Raw genomic sequence first — 15,794 nt, 5'->3', positions numbered from 1 at the left:
CTGCCATAAGCCCTTTACCAAACTACAAGTGTTTTAATGTAATTTGAATAGCATCCCACAAAGAAATCATTCCCAGAGTTAAGGAGAAATTACATCTCCCATTACAAAAGTTTAGTAAAAAGATTCCTACATATTGTTGAACACAAAAATGACTAAATTTAATCATGGTAAGTCAGAATCCTTTATTACATTCCACAAAATAAGAGAACATTCTAAAGAACAAAACCAACACCAACAAAAATCTTGTAGGGATTTCAATGATATGAGTTGAGAAGAACTACTTTCCTTTAGATACAATGATTATTTGAGAAGACAAGGTGAGTGAATGTGGTATTTTAAAAATATGTCTACAAATTCTTTATTTCTTCTCTATGACTTTCCCTCTCCTCAAATATGTGCTGGCTTTAGTAAGTAACTGGTTTCTAGAAACTAGAATTATGGCAGAACTGCTGTATGACTTCAATGTCTGGCTCAGAAAATGTGATACAGCTTCCATTTGCCTTTCTCTGACTAGGGAAGCTCAGCCTGAGAACCCAGCCACCATACTGTGAAGAATGAAGCAGCCCAAGACACACAGTACGTCCTCATTTAGACTTTACAGCTCAGACGGCCTCAGCAAATGTCCTGATCAGAAGCCAGCTTCGGCTGCCAAACATGTGCATGACAAGACCTTAGGTGATCGTAGGTCCCAGCTCTAAGTCATCCCAGCTGATGCCAAGTGAGAAACAAATGAGCCGGCCTTACTGAGCCTCGCCTAACTGCAGGTTTGCGAAAAAAATAAATGCTGTTTTGAGCCGCTAGGTTATGAGGTGTGTTTTTCTCCTCTGAGCAGCAAAAAATGACATAGATACTAATTTTAAATATGGAATTTTGCCACTTAGAAAAGAGAACTAAATTTGTAGGAGTGACTTTGAATTGGGAGGTAAGTGGAACCTGGAAAAACATAGAAAAGTGTGAGAATGCAAACCTAAAGGGCATCTAAGACAGGTATAGGAGGCCCAATGGACCCTGAAGAGGCTGACCGCAAGGGCTTCTGGGCAACTGAAGAAAATGACACCGGAACCTGGATGAGAGGGAACTCTTGCTATGAAGCAACTAAAAGTCAAATTTAGGAGAAAGGTAAGTTTAAGAAAGACCATGAACTATTAAGGAACCAGGACTTATTGGGTTCTGATATCTGTTTCCTGTTTATAGCATCTCCATATGTCCAATTGTCAAATCATGCTAAAGTAAAGAAATGGCTTCTGGGCTAAGAGCAAATCCACAATGCCACTAGGAAGATATGGTCTAAGGATGGAGACAAGACTGTGAAACCCTCTGTTAAGACCTTGGAAAGAGACAAGATGGTGCCTCAAATTCCTTTCAGGATCCGAAGACTATACGAATTTTTAAGGCATTGTCCTACAATAGCTCCAAGGAAACCCAAGGTGAAAAGAATATCTCACGATGAAATGTGGTGGTGGCTCTACTACTGGCACGAACCCCAATAAAATTCACAGGCAACACAATGTTTTGAAGAGAATTGCAGTAGCAAAAAACCTGCTTCCGAGCTTGGACTAAAGGAGACTAAGACAGTACAAAAAGTGGCCTGTACGTCTTACACATTCCACACAAAAGAAGCTGACTGAAAATAGAGCTGCAAGTGCAGGGTATTTTTTTATCAAAAGAGCAGACCAAAGTGCTCAGAGGGTACAGCAAAGGGCCATGGGGAAGCGTTCCCAAAGTTAGGACTTGGTCCTCACCAAAGCACTGGCAGCGCATCAGGCTGCATTTCAGGACTGCTATGGACGCGTGTGCGTCCCGGTCCCCATTTCTGAATGCAAGTCGTTAGCCATTTAGCACAATGTTGGAAGTGTAAGTGATCAATAAACTTGTCTCTTTGCTTCTCAAGTCTTTGTATTGAAAGGAATTGTCCTCAAGGGGCTCGACTCCAGCAATCACACTCCAGGCACCTCATGTGCATCTACACCTGATTAAAATGGTAAAATCTTGGACTCAATCTTGACTTCATAGTAATTGAGACTTCTGGGGGTATTAGGTAGGGATCGGTGTATTTTTTTATGTGGGAGGAATATAAACAATTACGGCCAGAGGGTAGATGAAGCTGGTTGTTAAACGTGTCTGTATGTTTTGAAATATTCCTTCCATATACAAGGGAGAATATGGGTTAACCTTAGTGACTTGCTCCTAATGAAGAGAAGATGATGGAAGTGATGCTGTGTGAATTCCGAGGCTAGTTCAGGAAAAGCAACACTGCCCCAAGTGAAACAGGAGAACAGAGACAAGCTGGCCTAAATTTTCCTAAATTTTCCTAACTTTCAATTTGTGAACAAATGTCATTTACATAAACCACTAAACTTCGGGGAGTTCTTTAGGGAACAACAGGTAAACCTCTGGATTAAAAAAGAGATAATAAGAAACATAACTCATACTGCAGAAATTATTGACATACCTTGTTGTATTGCACTGTGCTTTATTGTGCTTCACACATATTGTGTGTTTTTACAAACTGAAAGCTTATGAAAACTTTGCATTCAGCAAATCTATTGGGGAACAATTTTTCCAACAGGCTCAGATGATGGTTAGCATTTTTGATCCATAAAGTGTGTTTAATTAAGGTATGTGCATTGTGTTTTTTAGACATAATGCTATTGCACACTTAACAGACTACAGTATAGTATACACATAACTTGTATACAGGCACTGGGCAACAAAAAATTCTTGCGACACGCTTTCTTGTGAAACTTGTTTTATGTCGACAGTCTGGATCCACACCCGCAATATCTTCGAGGTATGCTTTGCTTGTAAGTCTCCTTTAAAGTGGGATCTAATAAATGTTGAGGTTAATTTATTGATAACAAACAATTCTAGTAGAAAGAATCAGATAACTGGAAGAAAGACATAAAAAGCTTTTCTAGGGTCCCCTTCTGTTACATCCAGGCAGGTATGTATTTTTAGAATTTTTCCTCAACTTAAGGAATAAGGAAGAGTGGCAAGGAGACATATGATTTAAAGAAGCAATCTCCAACCTTTTTGGCACTAGAGACCAGTGCTCCTATGAGAATCGAATGCCTGATGAGCTGAGGTAGAGCTGAGATGGTGATGCTAGCGCTGGGGAGCGGCTGCAAATACAGATGAAACTTTGCTCCCTGGCCCACCGCTCACCTCCCGCTGTGCAGCCTGATTCCTAACAGGCCATGGTTTGGTACCAGTCTGTGAGCTGGGGCTGGGGATCCCTGATTTAAAGTATAGTGGTTGAAAAGCTAGAAATAGTCAGTTTAACAACACAAATGAGACTTTTTACCTCATTTCAAGTCACTGAAATGCCTAAAGAGTTAGGAAGCTGTGAATATTTATTTATCAATGTAGTACTCAATCTGCATTTTCTTTTCCTCAGAGAGGAAATAGCATTATAGAATCATTTTCATTCTCAGCAGTAAAAGTCATGTAAGGTTTTTAGACACTATTTAAATCCAATTTCTCCTTTTCCATACTTCCAGCTTGCTTATATGAGAAGGTAAGACCATCTCATCTTTATGTCATACCACAATGCTTCACATCACATCAATTGGCTTTGAAATTTTGAAATTCAAATTACTAATCTATTATTTGTGTCTGATAAATTGAGTGAATACTACCTGGTTTTTAACAGCTATAATTTTGACTTTTTTTTTCTTTAAATGGGATGAAACATTGATTCTGTAACTATGTATTAAGCTACAAAGTACAGCTGCATATCTCTATTAAAGTAAACTAAGTCGATACAGGGAACTGTGGTTTCTGAGAATGTAGGATCAATGCCAAGGGCAAGACTGGCACCAGTGTTACACTAAAGACCCAGGTCAAAAGCAGATCTACTTGCGAATTGCAAGATGATGGATTATAGAGATTTCTAAACAGGAAAGCGGACAGTCCAGATTTAATCTTCTCCTTCCCAGAAAGTGAAGTCTATGGAGGACTCTGCGGATTATGAGTGAAAAGTAATGAAGATATGGCCAACTAAGTCAGCAGATCCTGTTGCCAACACAGGATGGAAATGAGAGTGAAGTGGGAGGCGCAAGTTAGGAGACTAAATGTCTGAATGAAAGGTCTGACTGAAGGAAAATAGAAGGAGGAAGCTTCTTTGTAAGCCTACTTATTCTATCATGTCACAGAGTCAGCAAGGCATCAACTGGTCACAGACTCCTTCAAGAAGCAAATCAATTCTACAGAAGTGGAGTTAAAGACATTCCACTATACCAAATTTTTTTGATTACACAAAACAACTGGTAATATGCAAGATGACAGAGAAAGTGTTCTCATAAAATTTGATTTGGTATGAGCATAAGGACAGACATAGGGCAATAAATTAGAATTGAAAATCCAAAAATTAACCCTCAAATTTATGGCCAAGTGATTTTCAACAAGGATGCCAAATGGTTCAATAGGACATGAATAGTCTTTTTTAACCAATGATAATGGGACAACTGAATAGCCATATGCAAAAAAATAAAATTAGCCTTCTACCTCATACCATATATAAAAATTGACTCAAAATGCATAAGCTAAAACTATAAATCTTTTAGAAGACAACATAGATGTATATCTTTATGACAGGATTCAGCAATTGTTTCTTAGATATGGCATCAAAAGATAAAAATTGATGAACTGGACTTGATTGATATTAAAAAGTTCTGTGCTTTAAAAGACATCATCAAGACATAGACTAGGCAAGCTAATAAATGGGAGAAATATTTGAAAATCCTCTACCTGATAATGGAGTAGTATCTATGATATATAAAGAACACTGACAATTCAAATATAAAAGGATGATCCAATTTTGAATGGGCAAAGGAACTGAATAGACAGTTCTTCAAAGAAGATATACAAATGGGTAACACATACAAATGTGAAAAGGTGTACAACATCATTAGTCATTAGAAAAATGCAAATCAAAACCACAATAAGATGCCACTACATATCACTAGGAAGGTTATAATCAAAAGTCAGGTAATAGCAAGTGGTAGTAACGGCCATTGGAAAATTGTTAACACTCATATATTATGGACAGAAATGTAAAAATGGTGCAGCCACTTCTGAAAACAGTCTGGTAGTTTTTCAAAAGGTTAAAGATGTAATCCAGCAATTCTATTCATAAGTATATTCCATTCATAAGAAAAAACACACATGGCCACGCAAAAACATGGACACAAATGTTCATAGCAGCATTATTAATAACAGCCAAAAAGTGGAAACAACCCAGAGGTTCATCAAATGATGAAAAAATTTTTTAAAACTATAGTCTGGCCATACAGTGGAATGTCATTCAGTGATAAAGAGAAATGAAGAACTGATAGTACATGCTATAAAATAGATTTACCATAAAAACTTTATGCTAAATAAAAGAAGACAATCACAAAAGGCTGTCACATGTTGTGCAGTTCTATTGATATGAAATATCAGAATAGGCAACTCTAAAGACACTGAGAGTACAGCAGTGGTTCCCTATGGCTCATAAGAGAGGAGAAGGGAAACTGATACATGGGGAAGGCAAAACGATATGGGGTTACTTTTTAGGGTGATGAAAATATTCTAAGATTGATTGTGATGACTATATAACTCCCTGAATAGAGTAAAATCCACTGATTTGTGTAATTTAAATGAGCAAAATACATGGCTTATTCATTATACCTCAGTAAATCTATTGCAAAAACATCAATTTGGTGCTACTCCTTGGGTCATATAATGGTGTGCTTCTTGGCTTTAGATGATCAGCCAGGGTTTAAGATAGAGGTATGCCCACTTTATACAAAAATGGTATAAAAAAGGCTGTCTTTCTCACGGTTATCAAGTCTATAAAATTGGAGAATAATCTATATTACACGGCTCAAATCATTGAGTGGTTTGTAGTTCCTCAAATTAAGTGATTTTGGGGTCCCAAAATGCAAATCAAAATCACTTCACACCTGTTAAAATGACTATCATCAGTGGGACAATAATAACAAGAGTTGGAGTGGATGGAGGAAGAAAGGAACCCTCATACACTGCTGCAGCGATATCAATAGGGAGGAAAAACAATATGGCAGTTCCTCAAAAAATTAAGAATAGAATTACCATATCCTTCCTCTGGGTATTTACCCCCAGTATCTGAAAAACATTATTCATAAAGATATATAGACCCTGATGTTCATAGCAGCATTATTCACATGAAACTGTGGAAACAACTGAAGTGTCCTTTGATAGATGACTGGATAAAGAAGATGTGGTGCATATACACAGTGGAATATTACTCAGCCATAAGAAAAGATAAAATACTGCCATTTGTGACAAATGGATGGATCTTGAGATTATCATGCTAAGTGAAATAAGTCCGACAGAAAACATTGAGAACCATATGATTTCACTCATATGTGGCATATAAAACTGAAAGCAACAAATGTACAGGAAAAACAAACAGAGACTCATGGACACGAGCAACAGCTGAATGGTTACCAGAAGGAAGTCGGGGAAGGGGAAGTAGAAATTTGTTAAAGGGGGTCAAATATATGGTGACGGAAGGAAACTTAACTTTGGGTGGTGAACACACAATGCAGTTTCCATATGACGTATTACTGAACTGTATCCTTGAAACCTATATCATTTTATGAAACAATGTCTCCCCAATAAATTCAATAAAAAATTACCTTCTGTTTTAACTTAGTAATCGGAACATCCATTTCAGTGAGATTGGGTTTTAAATCTCCAGGCAAATGAAGCTCTCCCTTTTCATATTCATTTAATTTCCTTCTAGTAATTTTTAAGAGCTCCTTAAGTCTGCAGTAAAGTACAAAATGAGGAAATCAATTCATTAAGAATAAATATTTGATTCTTATTTAAACTGATATTATGTTCTTGTATATAAAATATGCAAATCTGTAAATTAGGATCCTCTTTCATTCGTTCCAGTCAAATATTGTGTGAAAGCATATTAACTAAAGTATAGTCTTAGATAAATAATATGAAAAATAATTTTATGACATATATGAAATAGATAATATTATAACTATATAGAGTTCTTATAAATCAGTTATTATTAATATGTTTTCCAATGTTAATAGAAAACCTTAACGTCTTTGTAAATATCAGCTATACACCAGACATCAATATCCAAGGTGAAAAAGAAAACCATAATTATACATGAATGTTTTGAAAAAAACACAAAAATACCTCTTGGTACCCACTTCATGACAGTCTACAAGAAGAAAAGAAAGTATCAGTAAGAGATTATTCAAAATAGAAAGAGAAATAGAAAAAGAACTCTTCGGAAGAAAGAAATAATCAGAGAGATAATGTGTAATAGTCTCTTCAAGCCTGTAGAACAAGAGATGTCGATAGCACGATGTTAGCGAAATTAAAGGGATACAAAACAACGTAGAGAAAGACAGTTAAATGAGAGAAAAAAAAGATTGATGAGAATCAGAGAACAAACTTATTTTTTCAGCAGATAAACAGACAGGAAGCCATGTGGGTGGTTCTCAGACATCGGGAATGATTTCATTATTTTTTGTTCTAAGTCATAAAAACAGAATCGCTCATCTTATTTTTCTTTTAGTCATACACACATTTTGGCATGTGGAATATATTTTACAACTGAAAAAAGTAGAAAGAAAACCTGGCCAAATCAAGATAATTGTTGATCTTGTTAAACCATGACACAGATCTGTTTTTAGATGTTCAACTGTTGGAATGCTGAAAGGAAGAACGCTACTAAAAGAAGGAAAGATACCAGAGAGGGCAAAGACGTCTCACAGAAATAAAAATTCAAGGTAGACAAAGAAGAATGCAGTTACAGTATATGCAAAAGGAACTGTCTTTATTGTTTTAGGAATCATTAAAGAGTAGGTATACTATTCGGCATTCAAAAAGGTTTGTGCTGTGAGTTTCTAAAGAAATTTTTTAAACAAGATACTTTGTTTACTTATACAAATTAGAGATATGAAATAACATTGTATTTAGGTTTTCATAAACTAAAATTATAGCTAAACCTTAATTAATGGTTAAAATGATCTGAAATAATAAAATCTTACCTGGTAATCTCTTTTTCTAATTCATCATTTTTCCTCTTTTCTTCATCCAAACGATATTCCAGAGATTGTTTTAGTAGCTCCTTTTCATTCTCAGACTGTGAAAAACATTTTTAAATAAAATGAATTTTAAACATCTAGAGACTTACCCTTCTCTCTTTAAAATATTATTCCTCATTATTTCATGAAATATGTGATGCCAATAAGGACAGATTTTAAAAACAATGACTTTTCTTAAAACAGTTCACATTGATTTTACATTATCATCGATTTTTTTCTAGAATTTGAATTGCCAAAATTTGTTAAAAAACCGATGTTTTTCCATGGAAAATGCTGTTAAAATCTTTTATAAAGAGTGCCTATATTTACCTTTTAGTTTCTAATGATGCCCTACAAATATTTTCATTAATAATTCAAGATATTCCAGGTTTGATTAAATCACATCTTACTGAGATAATCTTTAAAAAGTTCCCATGCAATTCTCATTACATTATGAGAATAATCTGACTTTAGGATAAGATAGATTCTCCTCCTCTGTAAGCATTCTTCCATAGATTCCAATTTCTCCTTTTCTATTAACGTCTTCTCTATGTTGTGTAAATACATAACTTTTCCTTGACTCTTGTAGCTTTTTCTATCATCCTGTTTCTCCCCTTCCATTGGACTCTAACATTCTGCCATGCATGGTCTCATCCACATATTCAGATTTCACCACTTATTCTCCTCTTTTACATAAGAGTCTGACTCTCAATCCTGTAACTGCACTAAAATATTTTTGAGGATTCTTTTTTTCTTTAGTCCTTATCCTGCTTTACTTCTGAGGAGCAACTGACAGCCCTTCCCCCACCCGCCCTGCTCCTCTAAACCCAAGTCATTTCTAAGCAACAGCAGCCCTGATATTCAGTCCTGGACCCTTTCTATTCTTCCTTTACATTCTCTCAGAATTCTTTACATCTCAAGGCATCAAACCAGATTCCTTAAACTACATGTCAGCCTTGACCCCCTCAATGAGGTCATCTGTTCTTTTCTTTCTTCTAATTCCTCACAGATAATATCCTCACACTCATAGACCACACACTCATAGACCATTACTTGGTGTGGATTAGCGAATATTGTATATTTTGTTGTACATTTTATCGGTGTTGCTTTGGGAGTAGTGTTATTTTCTGATCTTGGAGGTCCCTTCCCTCTCAGGACGTTGACCAGCATACTTCGCCCTGTTTTTCTCTTAGAATGCAAAAACTTTTCACAAGCATCAGACTATCCATTACTGGCTTTTTTATTAAATCACATTCTATTCCATAAACACCTGACCTGACCTATCAAAGTCTTCCTCCCAAGTTCCATTCAGGTGCACACTCAATTACGTTGTTTGAAGGCGGAGTCAGCTAGAGCTCTCTCTTCTTCCCAATCCAGATTCCCCGCCTCAACATTGTGGATCAAATACCTTAACCCAGGTAGGATCTGGCCTGCAGATTCATGAGATTAGACCCTACTAGAGATGATAGACTATTGACTGAGTTTGTTGAAATCTGTCTGTTATTAAACTTTTTATTCACAGAGTAAGTAGACCATACAGTGATCAATAATTCCATATCATAACTCATTTCTACAGAAGTCTACAAAAAAAAAAAAAAATCACTCGATATTTTTGTATAAGCTCAATCAGTACTGGGTTTGCTTACAAATTTTTTCAAGTTTTGATACCTTAATAGATTTCTGTCTAAAACTTTAAAGTGACAACTCCAGGCACTCTTATTCAAGGAAGACTCTTTATCAATATATTGTCATGTCACTTGTATGAAAAGTATGCTAACACAATGTGTCCAATTTATACGAAGTTGAGAAAAACTATAATTTTCAATATTTCTTTGGCCACAGGAAGGGCGAGCAACACAATCTTGCATTTCCCCTGATAGGTATATCTGTGTAATGAAATTGCATTGACCCAGCTACAGTGACAGAAAGAAGCTAGTTGATAGGTGTGTCTACCTCACTGATCCAATATAGGGTGCAAAATGCACCCTTCTGGTCTTAAATCATAGGTCACCTCTCCCACAGAGGAGGGCAAGAGTGACAGAAGAATTCTGTCCTGCTTAGTAGTTAATGTGGCTTTCTCTTTATGTCAATAAATTGGAGTCCTGGAGCTCCCATCAATCTTTTCTGAGATTGGATTGTGAAACTTTTGAAAGGCTGATGAACTCAAGTTAAGGAAAAAATAATAATTTCCAAACTTGCAATGCTAGGAGCACGATGTTACTATGTAAGGCCATAATTGAGCAGCCATTTCTACATTTTCATTGGCATCTCTCTCTTTTTCAAAACTCTAACAAAGAAGAAAATGCATTCCTTTAGGGAAAGGCTTGCATAATGACCTAGTATGCATTCATGATGAAAAGAACAAAGAACAAATTAGAACATTAAAAAGAATTAATTCTTAAAATCTCACTGAAGGGTTTAGATTACAAGAGAAATTCAGAATTCCAGATCAAATCAATGATCAAACGTCTGGACTCAGAGATATTTGTAGGGCCACATTTATAATGGCATTATGAAAAACAGTCAAAAGCTCGAAAAACCAAAATAAATGCTATACAAAATGTGGGATATATCAAATATTGCTTTCAGACTATGATAATCTTTTTTATTAAAATATTACTACAAAAATTATTAATCTTTTGAATTCACAGCTCCCTCTATAAAAAGAAGTTACATGACTACTAGCAAGTACTGTCAATGAGTACAATACATACTTTTGTCAACGACTTTTCATATTGTCCAAATATTCTTTATACTACTACAAGAGAAATAAAAATTCTTTTGCAGTATGACAGAAATTGAGACATTGACTTACCAAACTTGTCCCTAACAGGTTTCTCTGAAGCTGTTCACTTCTGCTGGCTTGCTTTTTGATTGTGTCTTTTAACTCAGCACATTCAGTTTCAAGCCTAAAACGTGTATTAAAATAATTATTCTCACACATAATTTTAAAACATATCGCATAATTTCTGCACAGACATCTGAAGATGCCATTGCCAAAAATCTCAAGATTTCAAAAGTAGATGATTTGGCAATTGTGTAATTTTTACAGTTGTGTTTTCTAGGTAATGTGCAAGATTGTAGAGATAATGTACATAAATTATGCATTTCAAAATATCTCAAACCTGAAATTTTTATCTACCTTCACACTGGCATATTTATTATCATAGCTGATCTAACTCTCTTACTGCTCATCTGCTTTATAAATACTCTTTATTTTCTGTGCTGCTTTCAATTTTTAACCAATGTCACCCCAATCAGCTTTTTTTAAATCCCTAAGGAGAAAATAAATAAACAAACAAATAATACTTTCGCATTTGATCTTGCATCTTCTCTGCACATTTTATGGCCTTTACATGTTCATCCCTTGCTTCTTGCACCTAAAATTAAAAAAAGAACTTTAACTACTGATAATCTCATACAATATACCTGTATTTGTAACTAAAATTTTACTGGAACAAAGCCACACTCTTTCATCTGCATTTCGTTTATGGCTACTTTGTGTCATAACAGCAGAGATGAGGTGTGACAACAGAGACCGTATGGCCCACAGAGCCTAAAATATTTACTCTCTTGGCCCTTTACAGAGAAGTTTACTAACCTTTTCCCTAGTACCAAAACAAAAACGTTATTCATGTTGTCAAATTTTATTTTATCAGATAAATATGCAAATTTATATATTGGTCAACTGGAGAAAAATAACAAGTTACCTTATGATAAACGTTTACATTTTTGTATGCCAAGCACTATATCAACTATCATTTTTAAATAGTCATACATGTGGATATCCATGGTCATTCCAGTGATTATGAAAGTTAATAGCAGGCTTTCAGTGACAACCAGATGCTTCATGGAATAGTTTGAGAGGCAGTACCTACATAGGAGCCAGAATGCCTGGGTTTGAATCCCAGGTCCACCAGTTATTAGCAGTGTGACCTTGAGCAAAGTACTTTCAAAGCACTTTCTTCTGTCTCTTTTCATCAGTAAAATGGAAATAATAATGGGGTCTACCTCACTGGGATGTTGGGAAGTTTAAATTAGGGAATATACGTAAAGTGCTCAGAAGAGTATGTGCAGCATAGCAAGCTCTTAGTGTCTTCAATTAGTATCATTATTGTTGCTAATAAAGTTATGTTCTAATAAAGTTACATGTTTTATGCAGATGGCATGCCAATGGAAGTGGTTTCTTATGCAAGTTGCTCTCTAATCATTCTTCATACCACTGAAAATAGAAGCAAATGGGGAGCGTGAAGCCGAGAATGTACCGCGGTCCTTCAAAAACCTTTCACCAATTCCACTAGCCAACAGTACTTTTTGCTGCTTGTAATGATTTATAACGTACTTCCTCTCTGTGCTACTCAGTGAGCAATGATTGTGGACTACAAGGCAAAGAGCATCTCCTGCACTGAGTATGTAACTTACAGGACCAGGAGAGGCGGCATAAAGCCACTGATGTGAAAATAATGGACTCTATGGCTAAATAAACATTACAAAATCAATTCCTTCCCAGAAACTATTCACGTTGGGGTGCGTTAGCAAGTTTTTTGATGAGCATATTCTGGCAATGTGGCATGACATATCAGAAAAGCCATCACCAGAGTTTTACGTGTGGAAAGTGCTATAAATCTATAAATCCCAATTCTAGCTGCATAGTGAAGGAAGACTGATTTTGACTTTTTTTTTTTTTTTTTACACCGAAGGGGAAAAAAACAAGCATTCAATTAAATAATTTTCTACTTCAAATTAAAATACATTTAGAATAAAAGCTTCGTTATATGAGTGTCTCCAAGTAGAAAGTATTTGTGTGGTATAAAATATTTTCAATTGATACAAGGACAGGTAACAACATATCAAATGGTGTTTCCCCTTAGATAAATTTATCAAATGGTGTTTCCCCTTAGATAAATTTAAACTTAGAAAGACATGATTACTTTACATGAAAAAAAATTATAACAATGTAAAAGTTAAATTGTTCTGCACAGGCTAGATGAAGAGAATGGTCTCAATCAGAGTTAGAACAGTCAGAGAAAGCTTCGTGGAGAAGGAGAGATTGGGAGCCAGGTCTGAGAAGATGTAGGATTAGGCAAGAGAAATAGAAACTGAAAGACAGAAAGGATGGCATGAGTAAAGGCTAAGAGATGTTGAAACTAGCCTAAGTCACTCAGAGGACAAAACCAATGGCAGAGAAATGAAAACATATGTTCACAGAATAATTTGTAAACTAATGTTTGTAGTAGAATTGTTAACAGCAAAAAAGTGGAAACAGCAGGAAATTCCATCAACTGATGAACAGGTAAGTGGTTTAGCCACACGATGAAGTGTTGTTCAGCAATAAAAAGAAAGAAAATATTAATATGTGCTATAACACTGTTGAACCTTGCGGACGTGATGTTAAATGAGAGAAACTACTCAAAAAGGGACCATGTGTTGTTTGATTCCATTAATATGAAATATCCAGAATAGGCAAATCTATAGAGACGGTGAGGAGGTTGATTGGGGCTGGGGAGGTGGGAAGCTGAGAGTGACAGCTAAAAGATGTGGGGCTGCTTTTTGGGGTGATGAAAACATACTATGACTGATGGTGGTAATAGTTTCCCAATTCTATGAAGATATTAAGCTATACTGAATTCTACATTCTAAATGGGTGAATTCTGATATGTGAATTATATATCAATAAAGTTGTTTTTTAAATCCAATAGTGGATCTATACAATTTCTTAATTCTCTCTTGTAGGAGTACATACCATAATGATCTGAATATTTCCATGCTTTTAAATATATCTAAAATGGAAAGAAAATGAGAGAAATCCCTACTTCAACTGATTTGTATAATGACTTTCAGTACAAGTTACCTGAAATCTATAAATTATATATACAGATTATATATCCATGTACACTGCCAAGATAAAAAATAAGATAACTTTCTATAATGTTCCATTAACCATATGTTTTGATTTTAAAGTATGCTCTCTTCACAATAAGGGAGATATTACTAAAAATATATGGTTTAATAGAAAAAGGTCTCTCAGTTCTAATGAAAAATGTTCCATAATTCTCAATTTGTTCAAGGATAAATATTGATAACAAACATGTCAGAAAAATGACAGCATTAAAAAGTTTGAAAATCAACACATTATAAAGATAATAAAATTATAAAAATTAATTACAAGGGACATTCAAAATAAAGCTGCTCATAAAAATTAGTATCCTAAACACTTTAAATTATGTAACCAAGTATGGATTAACTGTTGGCATGTTAAATTTCATACATACTTAACTTCTGATTTGATCTAATTTCATCTTCACATCGTGTGTCTCATCTCCTAAATTCGTATGATAATGTGCTGTAACCTCCAGCGACACCTCTGACATAGATTGCTTTCTGAGGGTGTCAGCTAGTTCTTGTTGGAGTTGTCTCACGACAACCTGGTAGGATATTTCAGTTATAATTTTACAAAACACATTATTCTTAAATTATGTTAAGGAAGATAACTCTAATATATGTATTTGGAAGAGTTATCTATTCTTATCATAAACTATAACTTGAAGAAGATCACCACATACGTTAATTCACCTTCTTTTCTTCAGATAGACACAGTGCTATTTACTTAATTTAGTTAAAGACAGAAAAGGTGGTATTCTCTTTTCTAATCAGTATGAGGTTACTTGGACAGAGAATACAGCCCCACTATCCATTTTTCCCTGATGAATCTGCAAACATTTACAGTCTACTAAAGTCTCAAAGAGATATAGGCACTTGGGTGAGACTACACCGTGGACTGTTGTTATTACACTTTTTTTTTTTTTATCAGAGGCTCAAATTAACTTCAGAGTTCCTCACATATTCAGTCCTCTACTCAAACTCATCCAATAGATTCCCACGTTGCAGAATAATACTGAAGCCATTCCAAAGGCCTTCATGGCCCGAGGTCATCGGGCCTTGCCCTCCTACTCCGTGCTGCACATGAATCCTGCCACCCCTCCCGAGGCTAAAAATCCAGATCCAATGCAAAATTAGCAAATCACAACGGGCTGCAATTCTTGTTGTATTGGACAAACTTATGTCCAAATCACAGGCTATGGCACCTAAAATGAGAATTATGGGTGAATTATTTGTAAAAATAGTCAGTGAAAATGATAAATGGCAGTGAGAAGATTAAATCTAGTGTAGTACTGCTAAAACACATCACATCTTTCCCAAAATATGATTAATGAGAAGTAGCTGCCTTTAGAGTGTTCAGAGGTCCTAAGAATACACTATTTAAGACTGAAATGTTTCTAAATTTCATTCAAATTGCCATGAATAAAAATAAAATTATACCAACGGTAATGTATTAGAAGCTACTGAAAGGAAGGTACTTTGAGATACAGCATCTACAGTTCAGTTCATCTGGGAAATCTGGAATTAACTGTCAAAGGAGCCTACTCACCTGAACCTGAATTTCATAATACCCATTCCCAGTATGAGCATTTCTATTTATCTGCTTCATAATGGCATTGCAATATGGTGACAGGAAGATTTCAATTATGATTTTAGCATTATAAGACTAAAGTATTGATATCAATCTATATCTACTACCAATTCGAACCTAAAATTTCATAAACAACACAACGTTTTCCTCAAAGAAAAGCAATCTCAGGTTAATTTTTATTTGCTGTATGTATCCTTTTAAACTGATAGAACAAATGCATTTATAGTCTGTATACTTGAAAT

At 35.2% G+C, this 15,794-nt stretch overlaps 1 protein-coding gene across 1 annotated transcript in view; it reads right to left on the bottom strand.

Moving 5' to 3' along the window:
- The window catches only part of LOC105311209 (ankyrin repeat domain-containing protein 26-like), a 71,756-nt gene that overhangs the window by 8,699 nt on the left and 47,263 nt on the right, over positions 1–15,794 (bottom strand). Inside the window, 5 exon segments of the mRNA XM_023526983.1 lie at positions 6,663–6,792; positions 8,046–8,140; positions 10,897–10,990; positions 11,391–11,461; positions 14,354–14,506. Of these exon segments, the coding sequence (XP_023382751.1) occupies positions 6,663–6,792; positions 8,046–8,140; positions 10,897–10,990; positions 11,391–11,461; positions 14,354–14,506 (543 nt within the window).

This window comes from Pteropus vampyrus, unplaced genomic scaffold (genome assembly GCF_000151845.1).
Source record: "Pteropus vampyrus isolate Shadow unplaced genomic scaffold, Pvam_2.0 Scaffold1000001933, whole genome shotgun sequence".
In the NCBI taxonomy this organism is placed as follows: Eukaryota; Metazoa; Chordata; class Mammalia; order Chiroptera; family Pteropodidae; genus Pteropus; species Pteropus vampyrus.
This window is presented reverse-complemented; position numbering and strand designations above follow the sequence as displayed.